The 26,092-nt window shown below is 43.3% G+C and overlaps 1 protein-coding gene across 1 annotated transcript in view; it reads right to left on the bottom strand.

The window, feature by feature from the left end:
• Positions 1-25,169, bottom strand: part of maml3 (mastermind-like transcriptional coactivator 3) — a 128,556-nt gene extending 103,387 nt beyond the window's left edge. Inside the window, exon 1 of the mRNA XM_039797653.1 lies at positions 23,947-25,169. Within this exon, the coding sequence (XP_039653587.1) occupies positions 23,947-24,318 (372 nt within the window). The 5' untranslated portion in view covers positions 24,319-25,169. The remainder of the gene's footprint in view (positions 1-23,946) is intronic.
• Between the last annotated feature and the right edge of the window lie 923 nt (positions 25,170-26,092).

Genomic DNA, 26,092 nt, shown 5'->3' with positions numbered 1-26,092 from the left:
AAAAAAATAAAAAAAAGAAGGGGATAAAAAGACAAAAAAACAAACAAACAAGAGAACACTCATATGCAAGAATGAAAAAAAGCCAGGCCCAGGGAGAGGGAGAGAGAATAATAAGTGTTGCTCCGGTCCTTCGCTGGGTTGGGTTTGAGTGTTGAGTTACGTGCACAAATACAAATGATGAGTCACTTTCTGAAACACACAGGCACGAGCTTGCACACATAGCTTTAAATATAGACTCATTACACTCAAATACACAGCAAGTCCAGCCCTCTCTCGGTCATCAGCTCAGCCTTTAAAGTCCTGACCAACACATCACGACAAATGAATGCCCATTTTTTTTCTCCACTGCAACATTTCCATGACCTTTCTCCCAAAGCTCTGAGAGCAAAGAAAAACTTTCTTCTTTCTTTAAAGAGAACCAGAGGAATACCCCCCCCCCCCCCAACACACCACCCCTTTTCCCTTCCCTCTGTGGCCCCGTGTGCACGTTCATGCACACGCCTAGGCCTGCTCTTTTTTAACATTTTCTCAGAATTTTTGTCATCTTAAAGAGCACTAATTACAGGCTTAAACATGTGGGTAACTGTAGAGTATACATACACACACGCACACACACACACGCACACACACACACACACACACACACACACACACACACAGACACACACGCTTACACACACACCCACCCTCCCAACTCACTCAGTAAGTGAACATAATTAGAGACTTGAGAAAGCTATGAATGAGAGGGGAGAAGGGGAGGTTGGAGTAGAGGAGATTAGAAGACATAAAAAAGTTCCTCTTAGGAGATGAAGATCAGGGAGGAACTTCACACTGAGCTCGTGCAGTTTTCACTTTTAGACCACAGTTTTCTTTGGAGTTGAAGCTTACAAATATGGATGGCTTTATTTATCCCCGAAGGGCCATTCAGTTTCTGCAGTCCACCGAAACATACATACACATTCATACTGCCAGTCATCAATGACAGAGGGAGCACAATAAAAAGGCATATGGGAAAGTGCGAGAGTCCGTAGTATACAACAAGATAAATATTTCAATTAAAAAGGACTGAATAAAGACGATTAAGTACGATAAAGAGAGACAAAATAAAATGATAAAATCTATAAAGTGCCGAGTGTATTGCACAGAAGAAATTACAATCCACCAATGTTAAACACATAACAATTGTACAAAATACAATTCATTCGAGACAGCTACTCTGCATTCAGCAGCTTAATTGCAGAGAAAATAAACGATATGGAGTAAAGGCTGGTCCTTTTGGGAGGCGGCGGCAGACAGCGCCGTCCTGAAGGCTAAACTCACTGGACAAAATGCTGTATATGTTCATGATTAATAATGCGTTTCGCCGTGCGGAGAACACGTTTCTCCAACTTTTGCTTTGCTTTTACTCAGCGTCAGCCAGGTTCGGACGGGACAATTCCCGGTGGCCTGGACTTCTCCTTGAGCGAGTCTTGGTTAGGACACAAAAACAAACAGACCGGATGAAGCGAAAGGTAAGAAAAAAATGTCTTATTTCTCTGCAGGGCCCTTTCCATAATGTAGTCAGACACTTTTAATAACAATCTGAGCCTGTCCGTAGCAAAAAATGCACTTTTAGTGGACATACATTGATGGTGCATAATTGCCCCATAGATTTACGTTGCAGCCCATAACGTTATCTTTGATTGTGGCTTATTTAGTCATGACTAAACAGCTTGAAAAGCCTTGAATTGAAATGGCTGAATTCAAAACGATTAGTTTCTTGATGGAAGTTGCTTGATGCTTCAGCGTTTTGCAAAACCCACATGTATAAAGCAACACTATGTAACGTTTAGCTGCAGCTGTAGTTCCAATGAGACAACCTGTAGGGGGACCATCCCCCTAACTACAACTCGCGTCGGGTAGCGCGAGTTGTAGTTCCAATGAGATGACCTGTAGGGCTAAAAGTTACATAGTGTTGCTTTAAGGCTATTTTATGGTTCAGCGGAGGCTCCACGCAGAGCTCTCGCCGTAGCCTACATAAGAGGCCTGATGTTTGTACTTGTGCGCTGGTGTGTGCGTCGAGCCGGCATATGTGTGTGAGTGTGTGTGTGGGGAGTGGGTGATAGAGCGAGAGAGAAAGTGAGAGAGTAACAGCGATTAGCTTCGGAGCAACTCTAGAGTCCTAGTGAGAGAAACAAAGTGTCTCCCCTGTTCTTTCTGACCACGGTGGGAAATGTGTAGCAGGAGAAGTTAACCCTCTCCTTGATCTCATGTTGTTTATGGAGAAGGAGAACCAGGAAATGAGTCGGTGCGGCTCGTTCGACGCAGAATCATAAAAAGGCCTTTAAAGTGACAGTAGATCTAAAGCAGGTGTCACCAACACGGTGCCCGCGGGCACCAGGTAGCCCCCAAGGACCACATGAGTAGCCCTCAGGCCTGTTCTAAAAATGAAAATTGAATATTGATATTATCTGTTTCCCACCTTGTTAAGTCATTGTTGATAATTATTGTGAGAAATCATTAACATGATCAGTGTCTTCCCATAGATGAGTGTCATTAATCATTAATAACCATATATAACTAAAGGCAAACTGAGCACATTTGTTATTTCAGAAGAGTGTATCAAACTGGTAGCCCTTCGTATGACTCAATACCCATGAAGTAGTTCTCCGTTTCAAAAAGGTTGGTGACCCCTGGTCTAAAGTGTACCAGGACTGTTTATTAATGTCATTTCCTTGATGCAAGTTTTATTTCCGGAACATAAACATGAAATTCTCAATTTAAAAAAACAACAACAACATTTTGCAATCAAAGTGGGGTCCCTGAGGGGGTTCCCAGCAAAAAGGGGAATAATTCCATCCTAAGTAACACACGGTAATGACAGAATACATGATTATTTTCAACGGGGTTTTCATCCACGTTCTGTAATAAAACATCTAAAAGCAAAAGCCTTCAGATGGGGGACCATGGGACAAAATCTCATCAAATAGGGGGGGGGTCTGTGCTCTAATTTGTGTCAGTTAAGGGGTCCTTGAATTAAACAAGTTTGGGGAACCACAGGTCAAAACTTTCTCGCTGTTTACAACTTTTTGCAACTGTACATCATTAAACTGTTCATCAGTACCTCTCTTGATCCCCCCCCACCCCCTCTCTGTCTGTTTGCGTCTCTCTCCATCTCTATTTTTAGCTCTCTCTTTCGCAGATTAGGGGCCTATTTATAGACCCCCTTATGTTGTCCAATAAGAGGGCTCTCTGCGGCAGAATGGCAGCGTCACAACGATTCACATGCCTCCCATTTGGCACTGGGCCCAACATCCCACCCTCCCTCCCTCCCTCTCTGTCCCCCCATCAAGTTCAAACCACCCTCTCTCTCTACTCTTTAGCTTTCTCCTCCTCTTTCTCCTCCTCTTCCTCTTCCTCCTCCTCCTCCTCCTCCTCCTCTCTCCCCCACCCACAGGGTGGCTCCTTTGGAAACTTTACACACAGGAAAGAGCAAACAACCACCCCCCCATACACACACACACACACTCACACACCGGACAGTGTGTTTAAAAAAATCTATCCTACTTACAAAAAGTGTCTACACCGAGCTATCTAGACATACTAAAATAACCATGCCTTAAACTGCATGGCATTCATAAACACGAACTCCCCTGGTATACTGAGACATATGCAGACAGACAGACAGAGAGACATACAGATGGACCAATAGGATCTTTTTCTTCTTCTTCTTAACTTTTTCCCCCTTTAAAAAGAGGACATTACATAACTCTCCAAACACTTCCTCTCTAAGCCGAGAGCACTCTAGCGTTTTATCACACACACACACACACACACACACACACACACACACACACACACACACACACACACACACACACACACACACACACACACACACACACACACACACACACACACACACACACACACACACACACACACACACAGCCTGTTCGGCGGTCTGCATCACAGTCGCTATGACAACAGCGGGAGAACAATCCACAAAAACAGCCACTCGGGAGGAGGGGAGAGAGAGAGAGAGAGAGAGAGTGTCAGACAGACAAAGAGAGGGAGAGAGAAAGACAGAGAGAGACAGACCGAGAGAGAGACAGACAGACAATGAGGGAGCGAGAGAGGGAGCGTGAGACAAAGGGAGGGAGAGAGACAGACAAAGAGAGAGAAAAAGGGAGGAGGGCGGGGGGGCTAATGGGAAGCTCATGTGTACGTGCAGCTGTACCAACTCGGGCTCCGTGCCATTTCTTTGCCGGATCCCCAAGTCCGTTTCCTTTACCTGCCCTCTTCAGGAAAGAAAGAATCTCACAAACAGTGGAGTCACATTTCATTTTCCATGCTATTTCCTTTTCTTTGTGGTTTTTCCATGACTTTGTCTAACTGAGAGTCACGAATAAACATGGTCACACAAAATCAAAATGCTGCCATTGCCTCTCTACCTTCAATTCCTACTGAACAATTACATTAGATTCTGGAAGATTAGGGCACTCACATTCTATAAAATGTTTCTACAGTACAGACCTCAACTGCATCGTTTTGATGCTTGGGGCATTCAAGTTTGATAATCAGTGCAGATTATGCTGCAGAATGAAAAGGCTCCAGATCAGGGACTGACTGCCTGTCCTGACCACTCAGGTCCAAGGCAGTCAAAGACGATGACATGTACAGAATGTCACTGGGCCCATTTTGGCTGGCCTTAAAGGAACACGCCGACTTATTGGGACTTTAGCTTATTCACCGTAACCCCCAGAGTAAGACAAGTCCATACATACCCTTCTCATCTCCGTGCGTGCTGTAACGCTGTCTGATGGCTCCAGCATTAGCTTAGCCTAGCACAGATCCTAAAGGTAACTGGTTCCAACTAGCCTACTGCTCCAAATTCTGACAAAAGTGACAAAATAACGCCAACATGTTCCTATTTCCATGTTGTGATTTGTAGAGTCACAGCGTGTACAAAAAACAACGTAACATGAGACACAGCCATCTTCTATCCGTAAACAAACCGGGAACTATATTCTCAGACAGGCTTGCTGCGAGCATATCACTCCGCCCAAGTACTATATTCTTCCGCCTGAGGATATAGTTCCCGGTTTGTTTACAGTTAAAATGGCGTATCTCATGTTACGTTGTTTTGTACACCATGACTACAAATCATAACATGTAAAAAACATAGTATGGTTATTTTTGTCACTTCTTTCGAAGCAGTAGGATTACTGGAACCATTCACCTGCCTGTTCTGTGATGGGCGGATGCCGCTGAAGCCGTCAGACAGCTTTATAGCCACGAGAAATGAGAAGGGTATGTATCGACTTGTCTTTTCTGGGAATACGTTCTAAATTCCCGCGATATTCTTTAAAGCAGAAGAGATAAGGCTGAACAAATCATGCCATGGTACTGCACCTACACCATAGGGTCTTTGGTGTTTCTGTAGATCAATAAAGTGCTACAATGTAGTTTCCTGTACGTCTTCAGAAAGTCATTTATGCATGTTCAACGACCTCGCCAACCTTCTCTCCCAGCATCATCGTCTCACTTCCAGTAGTCTATAGCCACGATGTTCCACTTCCGGTGTTGCTCCGTACCAGACGGAAATTCCACCGTATTTCACTCATTTAGGCCAGATATCCGTTGTCTTGGGCTTTCTTTGTGTAGGACATAGGACTATGGTTAACTGCTCCTCAGATCTCTGCAGGGTAAATCCAGACAGCTAGCTAGACTATCTGGCTAATCGGAGTTTTCTGTTGCACGACTAAAACAACTTTTGAACGTTCCACCAAGTTCCTTCCCGTGTGATTGGTTTAAAGAAATGGCAATAAACCAGAGCACGTTTTTCTCCCATCCCGGAATGCTGTGTGGACTAGCCAGACTAGGGCTGGGTACCGAAAGTCGATACTTTTATGGCACCGAAAAAAATCCTCCAATCCTATGAGTATCGAAAAATTATTTATCTTTCGGTGCCAAATTTCGGTTCCAAAAGCGTCTGAGCGCGTAAGCGCAAGCTTATCGGTTCTCTCCGCATACTGAAACAGAGCGGAGCTCCGACCGACACACACACGGAGTAAACTGTCTGCAGTTTTGTTGAAGTCACAGAGAGTCACGGTTGTTTTAAAGTGTGGTTACAGTTTTTCAAAACTTCACGCAGACAGCGTTTGCTGCGATATGATATTAATGGCGAGCCGAAAGCGGTCGCGGTGCTGTTGACATTACACTTCCTCTTAGAATGGTGGTTTCTCTGCCCTGATGACTGACTGACAGGCTGAGCTTGCAAGGAAAGGCACTTGTAATAATGTTAATCTGAGTGAGCAGTTTTACCAGAATTTTTTAATTTTGATAACTGTTTTGATTCACAATTAAAGTGGAAAATAAAAGCTTTGTGTTTAATGGATTTTTGTTGATGTTGAAATGGATTTTAAAACGTATGGTATCGAAAAAAGTATCGTTAGGCACCGGATCGAAAGATTTTGAACGATACCCAGCCCTAAGCCAGACCTTCCTCCACAGCGCTGCAAAGGAAGGTCTGGCTACTGTGGCAGTATGAGACTACGCTTCCAGTACTGCTAGATGCATTAGCGGCCACTTCCACTGCGATCCCCAACAGCATCAGTTTTGCTCCCCGTCACAGTGGGAATGTAAATGTGATTACTAATGACACGAATGTACAACACAGGTAATCTAGTTTTTGCAGTGATGCTATGACAGACAACAGCTAACGCCTAGTTAGAACTATAAATCAGCTACAGCAACACCTCAACAGTGATGTATAATTAGGCATTGTCCAAACTGAAACCTGATCATGATAATGACAAGAATCAAAAGGAACTAGATGAGAAAGAATCAGAGGTCACTCTCAACTTCCACTCACCAAGAAATTTGACCACAGTTAGAAGTGGGTGATATGGAGGAGTCTCTTATCATGTTATGTGTAATTATATATTGCAAAACGAATATATGTTGTGATATAGTAGATTACGTAGTCTACGTAAGTGGCCTGAGGTTTATATTTGCGCGCTGGTGTCTGCGTCGTTCTAGCGTATCTCTTTAAGAGAATAGCAGAGCCGGCATGTGTGTATGCTGGGGAGTGTGTGGTAGAGCGATGGACGGTGATTAGCTTCGGAGCGAGTACCGACTCTAGAGGCGTAGGCGGAGAACCAAAGTGTCTCCCCTTTTAACTTTTAAAAACTATTATTTTCCTTAGAATCTGTATTTTTTTCAGTACAGCTGACGGCGACTACTTCATATCCAATATCCATATATCCAATATCCAATATCCATATCCAATCAATTCCAGACCGACAGCAGAAAATGCAGAAAATCCACGTTATGTAATTCTTTACAAATGAAATGTCAGACGGACATGTGATGTGCATTCTTCTGAGAAAACAATACGGTTTTGAGAAATGTCTCATGATATATTGTCTCTAGAAGTGCATTATTCAACTTTTGTTTTGGTTAAGGAAGGGAAAGAAATATCGCACATAATCAATACTATCGAATCCCAATTAAATGAAAATCCCAATACAAATTTAATACAGCACCCATGTGACCAAATCGGGACAAAAGCATATGGTCCTACTAGGTAGGTCGTTGAAAAGTCCTGTCACCTAGGCTACAGGGTTTATTTCCCAGAGGCTGATTTAAAGAACGAGAATATCTCGTTGTCTGTTTCTGTCTGCACACTGAAAGCAGCTTACATTTGCAAAGCCCGTATTGTTGTCTTTCCAAAACCCGTTTGCTTAGCGCACAGGTGTAATGAACTGGAAAAGCAATGGTGCAGAAAATACACTGTCAATGTTCCAAAATATTTAGTGCATGCGCATAAAAAAAGATTAGGACTTTTCCGTCTCTCCAGGGACCACCATTGGCTGACAGCTAGGATCCTCGAGGGGCTCTCCTTCTTATGTTTTGTGCAGCAGTCATTAAGTATCCATTAAAAAACTCAATGGCTCCTTAACTGTCAACAAGCCAAAAATAAAACAAGAATCCCACACTTGCCGTTTTCATGAACAGGGGGAAAAGTGACAATAACAAAGTTTGAAAGGAGCATAATCACTGCTCTTTTCTTTGTTCAGTGGAAGTGCATGCTGCATATTCAAAGGGTTACAACTTTTCACAAACGAAAGACTTTTCGGGCATTATCACTAAAGGTTTTAGCTTTGCTTCAAGCTGCTAACTCCACAAAGCTCACTTGACAATAAAAAAAAATTAAAAAAAACATCACACCATGTCTGACCCAAATCTGCTCATATTCTTCAGGGAAATGTAGTTTTTCCTTGGCTATTTTTTGCTACTCCGCACTCATCTTGTGAGTTCCAGTGCTTTGCGTGATACTCTGAAGTGAAGTGAACGCTTTGTGACAGCAGAACGCAGGGGAAACATCTGCCGATCTTGTCTCCTCAGTAGAGTCCACAGTCTCTGCTGGAAGAGAAAGCAAGGCAGGCAGAGAGAGAAAAAAAAAAAAAAAAAAAAAGAGAGAGAGAGAGAGAGAGAGAGAGAGAGAGAAAGAGAGAGAGAAAGAGAGAGAGAGAGAGAGAGAGAGTGGAACAGAGAACAGAGGTTGAGAAAACATAGTGATATCCAAAGGCTGGCAGGCAGATAGACCGAGCTGAGGAGAGGGGATGAAAAAGTGAAAGGTGAAGCGGAAAAAAGAAGAAGAAAAAAAAAGGTGTCAAGAAGAAAGAACAAGAAGCAGAGAAGCAGAGTAAAGTCAGGGCACAGAAAGTGGAAGAGATAACAGAGACAGACCAGGAGACGCCGAGACAAAAAGAAATGTTCTCAGTGACATAGATACCGATTCTTAATTGGTCCAAACTGAAATAAAAATCTTCAGGATAAACCATACTACTACCAAGTGTCATATTTATCATTATTAAACCACACAATAACATGTAGGGCATCTCCACTACAGTCCAGCATGGTCACTATTTCTAGCAGGAATGCAGCTCCGTTTACATTCTCTGCATCGCAATCATGACAAAGCAGTTGGAAGCGTTCAAAGGTCTTTATTAAAGCGCTTTCTTTCCGAGAGTTGGATGAGAAGGACTATACCACTCTCATGTCTGTTCTTTAAATATGAAGCTACAGCCAGCCGCTGGTTAGCTTTGCTCGGCATAAAGACTGGAAGCAGCATCTCTAGCGCTCACTAACTAACATTTCCCTTTTTGTACTGATTAAACACACAAATAACAGGATCATTAGATTAGAATAATTAGAAATTAGCAGGTGCAGGTTTGGGGATTTTTCCACTGTGGACCGAGCCAGGCTAGCTGCTTCTAGTGGCTAAGCGGCTGTAGCTTCATATTTATCTTACAGACGTGAGAGTGGTATTGGTCTTCTTGTCTAACTCTCAGAAAGACAGTGTATTAGCCAAAAATGTCAAACAATTCCTCTGACCAAACAAATGAATCAGCTGTGTAACGGCTCCAAATAATAGCCGACTTACTTACTGAGGTGACACCGGCTGTACCTGTGTTTCTGATACCTCTGGCAGATACTGTATGTCCGAATACGAGTACACTTTTCCTGCATTCCATTTGTGTTTTGGAAAACTGTAGATCATTTCCTTGTGCTCTTATTCAATTTGAGACATTGTATTTTGAAGTCTAAAGATGTCTGAAGATAATGAGCCAATGACGGCAAGCAGAAGGGTGCTTTATTTTCCAAGTAGCTTCATGGACTACAGCTGGTTTGCGTGTAACATGAAAAGGGCCATGATGAACCGAAGCTGTGTTGTTTTTTTATTTTGGTGCTACGGTTCCAGTTTGCGGGGCGCCCTGGTAGCTCACCAGGTTGAGTGTGCTCCCCATGTACCAATGCTCAGTCCTTACCGCAGTGGCCCGGGTTTGATTCCAACCCATGGTCCCTTTGTTTTATCTCTCCCTCTCTCTCCCTCTCTCCCCCATTTGCTGTCCTGGTGTAACATATGGCAAATTCTATATATTTCATTCTACACTGTCTGGTAAGTGCTTAAGATTAAGGACATTTTGTGGCCGGGTTAGCACAGTTGGTAGAGCAGGCGCACATACATAGAGGTTTACTCCTCGACGCAGCGGCCGTGGGTTCGACTCCGACCTGCAGCCCTTTGCTGCATGTCATTCCCCTTCTCTCTCCCTTTCATGTCTTCATCTGTCCTGTGGAATTAAAGGCCTAAAAATGCCCCCCCCCCCCAAAAAAAAAAAAATCATCTTTAAAAAATATAAAGATTAAGGACATTTCCAGGGAAATAAAAAAACACTCTTCAATCCTCTCGTACCTATCTGCTATAGTCATATATACTTATAGGGTCTAATTTTAGGAATTATAGCAGAATTGCTGTAATTTAATATAAAAAAATATATATAAAAAGGTGTCAAATATCAGTATAGCTATTGGTAAAATCCTTATAACCCAAGCCTTAGGAGAGAGTGCAGAAAGTGAGCGTGGTTTTGAAAAGAGCAGCTGGCGTGTTTCTTTGGTTGTGATCGTTGCGGCTGCTATTTTAGGAAGCGTTCAGGAAGTGATCTGCAGACAGGCTGCTGACGGAGTGCTCAGCTCAACCAAACACAGCTCAACTCATCATCACCAACCAAAACAGGTACAACTGAATGGAGCGGGGAGGCAGAACAACCACGAGGGAGCTCCATTTGCTCTGCTGTTATTAGTAAAGCAGTGCAGCACTAGCAGCTTATCGCAGACACCGATCATGGGCTGGATTTGATTCAGTTTCAGTAAGAGTCGGAGATGTTTGTTATCCCTCGCTGGTTTTCAATTTGACAGATTTGACCTTTTTTCCTCCACACAACAACTTCGAGAAGCAATCACCACAATCTATAGGACCACAAGGCATTATACTCTCGATGATGAAGTACATGGTTGAAAGCTTCCTGGTTGTGCCAGTGTCCTGAGGAAGGCTAAAAACAAAACCAAGGATGTGTGGCAGTCCTAATTTGGGGACAAAGTCTTGTGTTTGACAATTCAAGGTCTACTTGCATTTTCCAACTGCATCTCCATCCCTCAACAGAATTTGCTTATCTAACGGACATCGGATGAAATTGAAAAAAGTAAAAGTAAATGGACCCTGACTTAAGATATTATCTACGGTTTCCAAGGCCAAGAATGAAGAACCATGCTCGACAATGGCGACAAAACAGTCTTTCCAAAGGAGCAATTTAAAGATCACCACAAACTGATAGATTAAGACCTGTGTGAGGCAAAATGAATCAGCTGACACCGACAACCTTATCCACCTTAGAGGGTTTTTTCCCCAACCAGATGTGTTGGCTCCCAATGTGATATCATGACTTCGCGTAAACATACACGCCACTTTCTTAAAGCCAAGTGGCGTGTTATCTGGACGCATTTTGAGCTATCCGGGTGTATGTCTGTGCGTCACATCTTAAACACACACGCCTCGTGGCACTTTCTAATGCCACGTGGCGTGTTATCGCGAGGCTACGGTTGGGTTTAGGAAACGTCACACGCGGGTTGGGTTTAGGAAAAGAAGAACGGGGTTGGGTTTAGAGACATTAAGAGTCATCAGACAGTCACTGTCATATTTGTAAGTCCCCCTGCTGCAGTACCATAAGACTTCCAGTCTGAAATCACCTGGTCGTAATCAGTTAGCAGAAAGGGTGTAGGGATACATCGATCTGGACTGATATATATCGATTCAGTCCTCAATGATCCAATATTATCGTTTCAAGGTGAAAATATTGAACATATCATCTTTAAGATGCGCATTTATTTTGAAATTCCCACTTTTTTATATATATATATATATATATATATATTTTTTTTTATTAAAGAGTAGTTTGTATTTAATTTAAATGTCTGGAAGAACTTAGTATTGAAATGGTCATATCATATTTTAGTTGCTTTTTCTAACTATATACAGATGTAACAGATTGTGTTAAATGGGCTCATGTATTGGTCGCAGGCCCCCTGAATTGAATCAAAATGAAATCGTATCGTAGCAGACTTTGTGATATCAGTACATTTTGCATCGTTGTGCAACAAATCGATACACCCCTAGTTAGCAGACAAGTGGCATAGCAACCAATGTCGCTAACTGTCTGTCCACACCGTTAATATCCTCCCTCACAATGTTCTGCTCTGCCCCGCAGTGTCCTCGCTCCATCTTTTCCTCCGTATTGCCCTCTGCAGTATTATCAGATAATGTCTGTTTTTTTTCCCCCCCTCCTGCACTGCAGCCACAATTACCCCGGCTGCTGCACTAATGGCTATAGATGCAGCTGAGGGCCTCACACACACACACACACACACACACACACACAATAATTCATAAAAAATTCATGACACCGGCTCAATAGGAAAGGTGCTGGGGGTCTGGCCAGCCTGAGGAAGAACAACAAATGTCATTTAACAAAAGGAGGGGAGAAGTAGACAATAGCGGTCTCAACATTTCGGGCAATATGACAGAAAAACACAGACTTCCCATGAATACAGATAAATGTGTGCACGCTAATTGTATGAAGAATCATTGGGTTAAGTTCAAACAGACCTGTTACCCATGACCCAAAGATATCTGTGTGTGTGCGTTTGTGTGTGTGTGTGTAGAGATCTGTTGGTATACAGTAACAGCCAGTGTGTGTGTGTGTGTGTGTGTGTGTGTGTGTGTGTGTGTGTGTGTGTGTGTGTGTGTGTGTGTGTGTGTGTGTGTTAGGTAGGTAATTCCCTCTTAGAGCTGGATTTCTCCCTGCCACCGACCTGCACTGAGAGAGCTTTAGAGCGCTATGCCTGCTAGCTGAGACTGAACCAGGGATCACTGGAGACAAGGGGCAAAGGGGGGGGGGGGGGGGGGGGGGGGGGGGGGGGGGGGGATGGATTGGTTGAGAAAAAGGGGGGGGGGGGGGGGGGGGGGGGGGGTGTTGGTGAGGAGAGAAAAAAGAAAAAAGAAAAGATGAAGAAAAGACTGGCGTTTTAATGAATGTAGAAAAGGAAAGGAAAAAAGAAATTAAAAACGAAGCGGATGGAGGAAGGTCGCCGTGTGGACGGGTGGATGTAGAAATGAAGGGGAAAGGAGGCAGGATGGAGGAGGGTCGTAAGATTCAGTTCAAGAAAATGATTTTTCAGAGGGATGGTTTTTAAATGGATCCTGGTTGACCCTGAGTTTAAACCGACAAACGGGAAGGTCACAGGAAGGTCACTGGGTGGTTGCCTGGAACCAGCAGGAAGTTGCAAAGTGTCCGCAAAGAGGAGGCGATATTTCTTCAGTGCTCTTTTACTGTGTGTTCATAAAAGGAGACACAAAGTCATGTTGATGAGAGGTGCATGAGTTTTGTTCAAATGGATCACAAAGAAATTCTGGGATTCCATAAAGAGCTTTAGTCTCAGCAGGAAAAGGAATCGCACAGATCACGACAGAGATGATTGGGTTTTCTTTATTAAACCACATCACAACCAGCACTACAACCAGTGCTGGAAAATAACTAGGTACCTTTACTCAAATACAGTTCTTCAGTAAAATTCTAAAGTACTTTACTCCAGTATTTCAATGTTCTGCTACTTTATACTTCTACTCCACTACATTCCAGACGGAAATACTGTACTTTTAAAAAGGTTAAATACAAGCTGGGCAATTGTCCTTTTAACTTACATTGTAGCTTGTTTCACTGACTGCCGACTGCAGAGGTCTTGCTAGAGCTGGGCAATATATCGATATTATATCGATATCGTGATACGAGACTAGATATTGTCATAGATTTTGGATATCGTAATATGGCATAAGTGTTGTCTTTTCCTGGTTTTAAAGGCTGCATTACAGTGAAGTGATGTCATATGAACTTACCAGACTGTTGTAACTGTTCTATTATTTGCCTTTACCCACTTAGTCATTATATCCACATTACTGATGATTATTTATCAAAAATCTTATTTTTTACTTATATTTTGTTAAAGCACCAATAGTCAACACAACAATACAGTTGCGTTATCGATAGAGGTATTTTGTCAAAAATATTGTGATATTTGATTTGGTCCATATCGCCCAGCCCTAGGTCTTGCCTAATACTGAACTAATGTCAAAGATTGTTGTTCCCATCAGCCACTTAGACAAATAAAACATAGGGAAATAGGGTCCAGGTTGAAAAATACCGAAGTCATCCTTTAACCGTTTAGCAGGAAAATACAGTAAATTAAAATAAAGTCAGGAGGTGGGAAGTAGGGGTGTAAGAAAAAAAAAAATTGTTACACCTGAGTATCGCGATATTTTATTTTGAAATAGTGTATCGATTTTCAAAAACGCAATATTGATTATTTTTTTTTTTAAATTTAAAATTTTTTTAATTTAAAAAGTTTTTTTTTAGTTTACGTTAAAAAAAATATTCATGGTAAGACAGTGGTTCACGTTTAGGTTGTGTTTAAACCCCCTACTGCTAGATGGCTATGCTGAGATACACCACCAGTGTCTCTGCCTAACAGTGCCTAGCAGTGCCTGACTTTTTGCTAGAAGCTAACAGGTAGGTAGCTATGGCTGAACTCTGGCCTACTTTAGCATATCAAACTTAGCTCACTAAGAACCTGTGAACCACAATCTTAAACTGGCAGTTTGATTTTCTGTGTACTGAATTGTTTACCTAAAGTAATCTTCTTTGACTTTTATGAACATCAAAATTATACTATAAAAAAATCCCAATACACACAGTATCGAAATATATTGCAATATATTGAATCGTGACCCATGTATCGTATCGCCAGATTCTTGCCAATACACAGCCCTAGTGGGAAGATTTAAAAAAAAAGCCCATGAAACTAAATATTTGAGGGCTGAAACATGGACAAGGCCTTCTGACTTACTATTGAACCATTACTGATTATGTAAGTCTACACTTGTAAGTATGCGCATGACCTTTATTTTAAACATTTTTACTTTCACTTTAAGTATCTAAAACTAACTAACTGTTGCTCCAACAGCTTAAACGGAGGGACTACTGCTCGCTCGCTTTCCGTGCTGAATGTGCGTGTGTGTTCCTGTAGAACATGTGAACGAGCGTGGGTGGAAGGGAATGTGGTCGCAGCCGCCCCAAATCAAAAACATCCACACTTTGTGCGTGTGTGCATGTGTGTGTGTGCGTGTGTGTGTAGGGACTGAGGGTCAAGGGTGATAAGAAGCACAAGAAGACAAACAAAAGATTGAATAAAGTGCACATGAGAGCAGAAAAGATTAAAAAAGGGAATAAAGACTTGGAAAGACAGAGTCCATAAAAAAAAATAAAAAATAAAAGGAGTCAGTGGAACAAGCATGTAATGAGTCAAGCACAGCATGCCTGTGATGTCACGGGTGTATGTCGACGTCACACGCTGCGTGTGCGTGTAGGGGCTGGTGAGTGTCAGCACCGTGCCAGCTCAGTGGTTTAAATTTAGCACTTGGGCAACAGTCCCAGCTGACATTAACAATGCTTTAGCCAACAAGACCAATCCACGCTACATTAGCGCTGTGCTAGTGCCGAGACCAGAGTAGTGGTGAACAGAGGGAGGGAGGAGAGGAAGGGAGGGAGGAAAGGAGAGGAAGGGAGGGAGGGAAGTAGGGAGGGAGGGAGGGAGGGAGGAGAGGATGGGATGGAGAGAGGGAAGGCCTAAGACTCATGAAAACTCAGCCGCCCACACTCCGACCTCTGCTGCCAAGAGCTGAGCCGGACTTTCTGTGTGTGTGTGTGTGTGTGTGTGTGTGTGTGTGTATGTGTATGTGTATGTGTGTGTGTGTGTGTGTGTGTGTGTGTGTGTGTGTGTGTGTGTGTGTGTGTGTGTGAGAGAGAGACATTCCTCAGCGAGGTGGATGCCAAGGAGCGAGCAGAGCTGAAGACAGACTGTCCCGAGCTACTGTGTTTTAGTGGAACTAACGAGCCCCTCACTGTGCACCTCGGCCTCGCAGCTGTAAACTTGTTAGCGATTAGGTAATCAGATCTGACTGGATGTTTTGCCAGAAAGTACAGGTCACAATTTGGGTTTTGAGCAACATCGTGTGGCCCGTTGGTTCAGAGACACGTGCCTGTTAACTGAAAGGGTCACGAGTTCGATTTTCGCAACAGCCCGTGTGCGAGAACAAAGAAACCGGCCTGCTTAGGGAAAACAGTGAAAACCCGACAGCTACTGGTGAACATGGTTCTGTAGTTTGTCTGGGCCCTAAAAGTAGACAACGTCACATCACGTTAAGATATCGAATACAGCCACAACGAAGTTTGACAGCAGACCTCTTTTTCAGCAACAAAAAACGTTAACAAATTCTGGTGTCACTCACTCAGTGTCAACATGCAATTCTCACTTTTAGACTCACAATTTTATCAGAACTTATGAATCATATAAAATAAAAAAGGCAAGAAAACACAAATCTCTCGAACAACAATGACCTCAACAGGCCCGAATGCAACACAGCCAGCAAATGTGTCGTGTCTTGTGGTGTGACTCTGTTTTCGCCATCACCAATTCTCTCTCGACGCACACACGTGATGAACAAGCTCCTACTGGTTTCCCGGGGGCTGTCAGATGTCTGGATGGATGTGGGCCATTATAGCATTTTCATACAATATCCGCACTTGGCCACGATAACTCTTGACTGTTTTGAAAACTACAGCAAAACCATTCACCGACCATCATCCATCATAGCGACCAGTACTATTTGATTTACCTGAATGCGCTGCCCAAATATTAACTTGCTTTGGGAAATATAATGCTTCTGAGACTGGCCAGATGGTGCGTGGGCTACGAGCACACGCAAAGGCCTTTGTGCTCAACGCGTTGTTTTCTTGCAGTATTCTCCGAAACACCAGGGGGCGTGCAAACTAAATATTCAGTGAAGAAGAAGAAGGAGTTACCGGCAAAAAAGCCAAAGACAAAAGGAATTGTAATTAATTGTAAACTCACGTGATAATATTCATGGGCATCTTCTTTATTAGGGATCGACTGATGCAAGTTTTTCAAGGCCGATACAGATTATTAGTAGTTAATAAACGTCTGGAACCGATATGCATTTACAGTGAAAATGAAAATCTTTAAAGCTACATTGTGTAAGAATTTCTCCCATCTAGCGGTGAAATTGTATATTACTTTCTAGCCCTTTCTCCTACGGTGGCCGAACCCGAAATTAGCTCTCTCCATCGTTTACATGCAGCTGTTCTATAGAGGATGGATACCCGACCCTGAGCCTGACGGGACCCGACGGCACCCACCGACCCGGGCCGGACCGGGTTCGGACAGATATTTAGAAATGATGTTCAGGTTCGGGTCGGGCTCGGTCACATCAGCGCGATAAGGCATTGAACATTTTAAATTTAAAACAGCTTATTATGTAGGTGCGCGCCTGTGTTAACGTGGGCTTGTTGCCCCGTGTGTGCTGATGCCTCATCTGTTGACAATTCCAAATGCCTTCCTACAGTTGCTTAATAAAAGCTTTCCACACAAACAAACTTACATGTGTCATTAGTATGAGAAAAAAAATAGATTTTTAACTGTGTTGGGCTCGGGTCGGGCGCGGACAGAAATATCTTAATGCTTGTCGGGGTCGGGCCGGGTTCGGTTACTGCTCTGTCGGACGCTGGCCGGGCTCGGACAGAAAAATGCGGCCCAATCCGAACTCTATTGTTCTAGCCACTCCAGTATTAACTTTGGTCTTGTTGCTTTGCCTGTCGCGTTGTCGTTTTAATTCTCTTTTTCGCTTCCCTTGCGAGTAATCTCCCCCTGGGATTGTCACATTGCCAATAGGTGTAAGAGGGCGAAATGCGGAGGTATGTCCCTCTTTGGCTAATGTATTTTAAAGGAATACGGCACCGTTTGTTGAAATAGGGCTTATCACGGTCTACCCTGGCTGTAGATAGGTGGGCCAACGCATTTTTTGTCTCAGTGCAATTAATTAATTAGTAATGAGGTTGTTTTTTTTGTCTTTTGTTGGCTCACTTTTACTCAACATGCTAACCGGCAACATAGGATTCCATTCACTACGCTAAGTTAACTAGCGGCGGCGCTGCCGGTGTTGCACCGGAGTAAAACAATGCATGCATAAAGGATTTGTTGGCCCACCTATCTACTTCTAGGGGAGACCGTGATAAGCCCTATTTCAACAAACGGTGGCGTGTCCCTTTAAAGATGGAGGCGCTACATGGCTGCCGTCATTCGAGCGAGTCGCTCGTATGTATTCTGAATGATTCTGAATGTCAGATTCTACGCTTACGAGAATACTTTGATTAGTTGGTGGAAGTAATTACACATGAATGAGCACATATTTGTGAAAGAACAAAAGGGGCTTTTGCTAAGAATCAGCTAAAAAAAATTACACAATGTAGCTTTAAGTCAAAATTAAGATTTTTGATTGTTACAAAAATCCCACAAAAAACTTTGTTCAGATGCTTTAAGCGAAACTTTCAACATAATACCCAGTAACAGAGACTCAGATAGTGTTGTGTAGGGGGGGGATGAAGTCAGACTCAGTGGTGAGTGAAACCGAAGCAGAGGGACAGACACAGAGCTGGAGCCCAGCCAAACACTTTCTAATTCATTAACTTTATCGGTTATCAGGGAAACAAAACGACGAGACAGATAATCTGCAAACCGGCAAAAAAAAAAACGAGCCGATAATCGGTCTATCCCTATTCTTTATTCAATCCCTGTAAAGAAAGGCGTCAAATATTCGGAACAACAAATGTATTATAAAGAAACAAAGGTTAAGTATCCTGTGAACAACTTGCTTTGGCTGGCAAAATATTTTCTCAAATGTTTTTGAAGCATTTCAAAAAACTAATTGGCCGTCTTTCCAAAAATCCTGAGACATATTAAGAGTAAAAATTAATGAATTAATTTACTTCTTAATTTAAGTGACTTGCTTTTATCAGTATTTGTGGCGGTCGCATCGGAAAAGCCCCGCGTGTGCCTAGTTACAAAAATTGGTAAGCAACTTGTGGAGCCTTCGCGCTTTACGCAAAATACGCGATGGACTTGTTTTTGGCTTCGGCTCCCGCGCCGACACTACAGTGAGCATAAACCTAGCTTAATGGAACGGTCATCACAGACTGACAGTACTACAAAATTATTGAAGAATGATTTCTCTGGTTGTTTTTGGTGTTCTAATGACTGAGGGGTCCAGTCCATCGGAGATTGGACCATCAACTATGAGAGTCCCGATTAAAACTCATGCTGAGCTGTTGCACTGCAGACAGAAAACCATTTAACCTTTAAGGGAAGGATGAGCTGATGTCCCCTACTCAAAAGCTGGCCCAACAAACCTATCAGTGCACAAATATTGGCTTTGCATTTAACACCATAGCGCATTCACATTTAAAAAAAAAAGGCAGGACTGTGTCGATGCTAATTTATAAATACAATGTATTGTAGCATGTGAACTTCCAAGTGTTGTGCTCTCTTGCTTCGTGTTGTCTTCTATATCAACAATCTCCGACAATATCAGAAACTTACAGGAAACCCACTCAACGCGAGCTGACAAACTATCTGCCCTTGTACACAAGAGCATACATGCATACTGTGCAGCGCAAAGTTTATGCCCGTGCAGCCTTTACGCGCTGACTGCACAAGAGTAAACACGGCCGTTTACACAGACATGTGCACATGCATGTCTGCCCCGCTGTATACAGTGTTGGGAAAGTTACTACATACTTCAAAATTTTGAACTAAGTTCACATTTCCAAAAATGAACTAGTTCATAGTTCTTTTTTTTCCCCATATGCTGCTCCGAGCTATTATTTTTCAAAATTATTGCCACAGCCCATATAGAACCACAGACGGCAATTCTTTTTATCAGTTTTAACACTGAAACTATGCGTCAGATTTCATCTTCATATCCAATCAGTTCAGCGTGCCGTTTCAGGTTTGCTGTGGATGGGACTGAAGTGCGGATTTTCTTTTTGAAAGCCGGCGGGCAGTTTGCACAGAAATGTCAGATTTTTCCCATCCTCACCGACCTCGTCATAAAACTTGTTTAAATGATCATACGACACCTCCTTGCTGCTTCGTCGCCTCCACGCTGCTTTTTGTTTTGACGACGCATGCGGCGGAGTTGCCAGATTGGGTGTTTTTTCCGCTACATATTAAGGCCCGTTTACGGTGTGTTTTAGCCGGGTTTTCGTCTGGAAGGCTCTATAGAAATCTGGCACCCTGTTGAACGAAGTTAAACTGAGAGAGCGTGCCGTTCACAGACACCAGAATGAACGAGTTCACAGTAACGTTCATCAGGCAGTAATACAGTACGTTCAGTTCACGTTCACCCAAAATATGAACGAGTTCATGAACTATCGTTCAATTAACGCGTTCAGGCACAACACTGGCTGTATAGTTGGTTCTTAAAGAGACAGTTTACGCCAAAATCAAAAATACACATTTTTCCTCTTCCCTGTAGTGCTATTTATCAATCTAGATAGTTTTGGTGCGAGTTGCCCAGTGTCCGAGATATCAGCCGTAGAGATGTCTGCCTTCTCTCGGATATAATGGAACTAGATTGCACTCGGCATGTGGTGCTCAAAGCGCCAAAAAGCAAAAGATACGGTTGGCGGGTGTAATTCTGTAGAAAGAAAATTATTTCTACATGAAACTGCTCACAGCCAGGTCTGTGGCTTCTCTTGAGTTAGGTCACGATTTCTGGAAAGAGACAACGCTGTTGGCTTTTTCAAATGCATCTTTTGGCACTGTGAGCACCACAAGCTGCCTGTCATCTAGTTCCATTATATTTGAGTAAAGGCAGACATCTCTACGGCCGATATCTCCAACATTGGGCAACTCGCACCAAAACAATCTAGATTGTTAATGAGCACTATTGGGTAAACTGTCCCTTTAAAAGGTGTTATACGTACCTTTTATGACATGGATATTTCAGATTCATAACCTCTCACAGAGTCAGTTTTGTTGTAGGCTTAATGAGTAGTTCATAAATCTGTGGTAAATTATTAAATTAGTAAGGTTAATCAGTTAGGTGAGTGTGAATCTTGTGTTGATGTAGAAGCCACTGTTGAAGACCACTTTATAAGTATGAGGTGTGTGTGTGTGTGTGTGTGTGTGTGTGTGTGTGTGTGTGTGTGTGTGTGTGTGTGTGTGTGTGTGTGCCCGAGCAATGGACAGAGAGCCAACAGCACGCCGTCAATATCCCCAAAGGAACTATAATTATCGGCTTTTACAATGTGCCTGTAAGTTGGACACCGTCTGTTTGGTTCTTAACCACCATATCGCTCGTCTTTCCCCATTACCATAACTTGGCATTTGGTGAGCAACAACCCAGAGTATACACAGTGTCAAGAGTGCAGACGTTCTTAATTCGTAAATGAATCATTGACTATCTCAGTGTTAGTGCAATGTGATACATGGTTGCTGGCAGAAAGCGTTGAGGTGGCCTGTTGTTTCGCAAGCAACCCTCTCATTATCAAAAAATTACACGTTTGGGAAGAGTCCATTTTGTGAAAGTGAATATCAGCCATGTCTGTGTCCGACCTCCCTCTGGCTGTATGTGAAAATACTGGAAATATCACAGCCCAGGTACCCTTTATCAGTAGCTAATGCTTTGAATGTTTTGTAGTTCACTACTACACTCCTTGAATGATCTCAAGGAAATGGTGGGAAAGACAGAACAAGCTCCCAGTGTCTTCTTTCCCTTTCTCAATAATAGTTAGCCTATAAACACAAACACACGCTTTCCATAATTATAGGCTTGCCCCTGCAACGATGTGGGTGTGTCTGAGAACCATTAGACCAGAGCGCAGTGTACTGGGATGCATATGACAATACCAAATGCTCAAGAATATCACACTTCAAATGGTGTGGACCATGGAATAATCGGCCATAGCTGAATAACCAATTTGTCAAACACTGTCTTGCTGCTTTTATCTCCTTTAAAAACACACCGATTCTCATCGATTTCCTTTTTGTACATTCCTGACATTCTTCAAAACGGACAATTACCACATTGGCACGGCAAACCAACCAGTACAACAGCATACACACTTCGCAGTCAAAAAGAGTCAATTGGTGTCACATCAGCCTAATATTATGAAGTCTTCATGTAGTATACAACTACATCAAGATATGAGAATATTTGCCACTGTACTCTTCTTTTAGGCGTAGGGGAAACTGCCTTCAAACACATCTTCTCAACACAGAATACTACCAAAAACAGTCTGTAACATAACCCCTACAGATTGTGGGGTGCATGTGTATGTGATGTGTAGTAACATTAACAGCGTACTTGGCTTTCCTAGAATGCCTGCCTGCTTCTGTAATGACTACAGACAGCCATCTAGCTGCAGCTCTGCTCCTCAGAGGAAAAACGGGAGAGGGATTGCAGACTTTTTCTCTCATTTCCTTTCATCTCCTTACAATGCATGCCTAAACAATGCCAAGAATTTACAATGTAAGGGCACTAACACCAAGCTCTCTGTAATTTAGCTATTTAATGCTGTGTATATGCATTTGAGGTGCCACCATTAGTGACTGGGAGAGAGGATGAGAGGGACAGAGCAGAGGGGAACACGCCACTGTGTCTTTAAGCAGTAATCCCTTCATTCTCGGAGCATTTGTTGCCGGCCATCTAATGGGCGGTTCGGTTTAATGTCCACAAGGGCCACTGGGAGGTCCTGCACTATTAAAATCACTGCTGCGCTCTCAAGCTGTAGCTGGTCAGGCTTGCGTGGCTCCTAAATAACGACTGAGGCTGTCTCCGAAATTAAAGACATTCTGATTTAGCATTTCAAAAGGAAGGAGGAACTGGGCTCATTGCAGCAACAAAAGGGACAACAATGTTGACATTCCTGCCATGTATCCTTTGGTTTTTTTTCTAAAGGAAACTGGAGCTTGCCCACAAGAGATGTGGTGGTGTGAACGGGGGATACTACACAGTTTGCCGGTGGCTGTCTCTGTCATGCAAGCAAAGACAGCCAAACTTCAGGACATTTTCTTTGTAAATACACAATGCGATCATTTAAAAGATCTGATCTGCAGACGTGCTCAGCAATTTCAAACAAAAAACAAGATACTGAACAATCCTCCATATGTTACCACTGCCCCCTACCAACAGAAAATCACTGTAGCATTCCAATAAAATCTACAGCGAGTTTATATTAACTCTATTGGAGTCAGTACAGCACTTATAATTACTAACCCATCACTGCATTATTTTTTACAAGGACATGCAGTTTTGTGATAGAAGTAGAGCCTCTGTGTGAACAAGATCAATGTATTATTACAGTGAAGCTCCATAGTCAATTATGAATGAATCTCCAAAAGTTCCTTTCAGTTTGAAAATGTTCAGTAACTATGTGGCAGTCATCTGAAGTATTTTCTAAGTGTAATGGCAGGGTACTTTTAGTGAGGAGGTGGCTGGGCTGTTGATTTTGAGAGTATGTCAAAGGTAACAGAACAGGCTGGAGCATAAACTGCTACTGTTGAGTGCAAGGAAGCAATGTTGCAACTTTAATGCTGACTGTGTTGCAGACAAATGTTCACCCAATAGCAAAGGACAAGAAAGGAGAAGTTGTTTTCATGCAACAACAAAAAAGCAGCCATCCTCCAGAAGTTAGTTAGAAGTTTCTGAGGTGAAAATCTTAACTTTACAATTAGCAGTAGGCTACCTTCAGGCTTTCTTTGAGCATAAAGCAGCACCGATATTGCAAAAGATCAGATATCAACTGTCAGACTTGTAATTTCCGAATCATGCAGCATTCAAGTCCTAGCAGCCTGTTTTCTTCAACGAGGGGCTGGATTTCTTTTGTAAACAAAAGCGCTAGTTGGCACTCTGGTCTGAAAAGGTGAAGTGTGTGTTTCCGAAGCAATTGCCAGAGCTCAGTGAGGGTGTTTTCAACAAGTTTTCACAGTGGTGAACAAGTAGCCTAGTAGTTGGTACAGCAGCTTGCTTGGTGGGGGTCCAAGAGTTTGGGGGACAGAGAGATGGAGGGGAAATGAAAGAGAGAGTGAAGTGTGTGCTGTGTTTATGTGTGAGTGAAGGGGTGTCTCGGGGTAGTCTTGGCGCGTCCTTACCGCTATTAGCGTGTTATTCCTCTGTTCCGTGGAGGAGGCAGAGTCCGGGTCCGGTTGCTTGCTCTGCGGCTGCTTGCTGCTGCCGCCGGACGACTTCTTGGCCCTCTGCTCCAGACTCCGCTGGTACAGGCTGACCGTCTCCCTCCGCTCTATCTCCAGCTGCTCGGCGTGCGCTTGCTGGTACCTGTTCTCGCAGTTTACGTGGTGTCTCCGGCAGCCCTCTATCCGCTGCCTCAGCCTCTCCACGACCGTGCTGTGCTTAGGTATGCCCACCGCCCCGGCGGCCACCACGCTCCCGGCGGCCGGGTTCATGCTGTTGTTGATGCAGATACTGCCGTTGGGTCCGGCAGCGGGGGAGGCGAAGTCCCCCATCACTAGGCCGAGTGGCTGCTATTTTGGAAGAACTTTTCTCCCCGTCAAGCTCACCGCCACCACCGCCACCTCCTCCCCCGGCCACCTCCACCTCCACCACCTAGTGTCCTCTCCCTCTCTGTCCTCTCCGGCGAAGGGTCCCAAGCAGCCGGACAGCGGACGGAATGTACGAACGAAAACAGCCGCGGAAGCGAGCAACAACCGGGGAGGTTTAAAGGGCTTCGAGCCTAGTAGTCGTACGGTTAAGGGGTCGCAAGTGAACGTTTCTTCTTCCCTCCTCGGCACTGTTTCCAAACAAACCGCTCCCGAAAACACAAATAACACCCAGCCTAGAGTAAGACCGAGCAAGCCCCAAACTGAATTAAACAATAAAGCCGCTGCCACGCTGCTAACAACTACCCCGCTGAAAAATAAACAATACCGTGAACGTTAGCATGAACTCTACGGTCATATATACACAAACCGTCCCACTGAGGGGCAGCAGTGGCAGCAGCAGCAGCAACAGTCCACTCGCCGTTTTACGGTGTCGTCCTTTGAGAAAAAGTTTTGCTGCCTGAACCGAACGGGCTCCGGAGTTTCCCAGTGAACTTGCATCTCATATGGTTTTGGTTTGAAAGAAATCCCGGTGAAGATGTTGTTGAGGTACGGGAAATAGCACAAGCGCCCTCGGTAGTCCGGTTGTGAGGCAACGAGAGTAGCCCAGACGGCACAAAACGCGGATATGGGAAGCAGTGGCGGAAGTCTGTAGTCACTGGCTGCCGCCTGCCACCATCACAATAATCAGGTCCGCTTCTCCACCATGCCAGCGGAGTGATATCAGGACAGGAGTTGAGTAAAAACCAGCTAGAGGCTGTGAGGAGCCCGCTGATGGACACCTGTAAAACTCGGAGTGGAATCCGGAGTGTAACCCGGAGAGGACCGGCCTGGTCCCACCTACGACCGGTGTTGTTTTCATAGGTTACACCAAAACAATCAGTTTGCCATTGTTTTAAATGGTTCAACTAGCTAGCTAGTTAGCAAAATAACTAGCTAATTTCCTTATTACAATGTTCCTTACAGGGGTCTGACTTTTTTTGTTTGTTTGTTTTTACAAACAAATAAAAACCTATAATGTAGCATAAAGATAGCGATATACAAAGATGCAAACAGAGGCCCTTTTAGGCAATTGTTAATTACAATACGAATTAAATAATGGGCATCATAACACATCACCACCAGTGGTCAGGCCAGGAAATAGGGCAGTGATGTAGATAGGATGAAGATTTTTTATAGTAGTCTAACTAACTAAAGGATACAAATTGTTTTGCACAATTGCATATATTTATGAACTGATTACAGAACAAACTTTTCATGAGCTGGCTGTATAAGAAAACACCATAACACTGAGGCACATTAACCCTGTTAGATATTTTGAATTACAAAGTTTAAGTGGCAAAACGCTAATCAAACAATTTAACCATAGAAACTAAATGAAGTCATGAATAAATTACATAATACTATTCCAGATTTATTGAAATCCTTTCTCAGAATCTATATATTACTCTATGAATTGTTAAATAACTCAACAAAAAGTTACAGGGAAGGATGTCAAGTTTTTTTTTAAATTCATGAAATATTTTTCTGTGGCTGATGGATCATTACTAAAAGAATTTAAGCAGGAACTGATGTAATGACATCAAATGTATCACGTGCTGATAGCCCTCCTATGATGAGCTATTGATTGGCCTACTCATGTGATGCATATAGTTTGGGTGTGTTGCATGGTTTCGTGGTA

Source organism: Perca fluviatilis, chromosome 1 (genome assembly GCF_010015445.1).
Source record: "Perca fluviatilis chromosome 1, GENO_Pfluv_1.0, whole genome shotgun sequence".
In the NCBI taxonomy this organism is placed as follows: domain Eukaryota; kingdom Metazoa; phylum Chordata; class Actinopteri; order Perciformes; family Percidae; genus Perca; species Perca fluviatilis.
The sequence above is the reverse complement of the archived record's forward strand: the minus strand, read 5'-3'. Positions and strand labels throughout refer to the sequence as shown.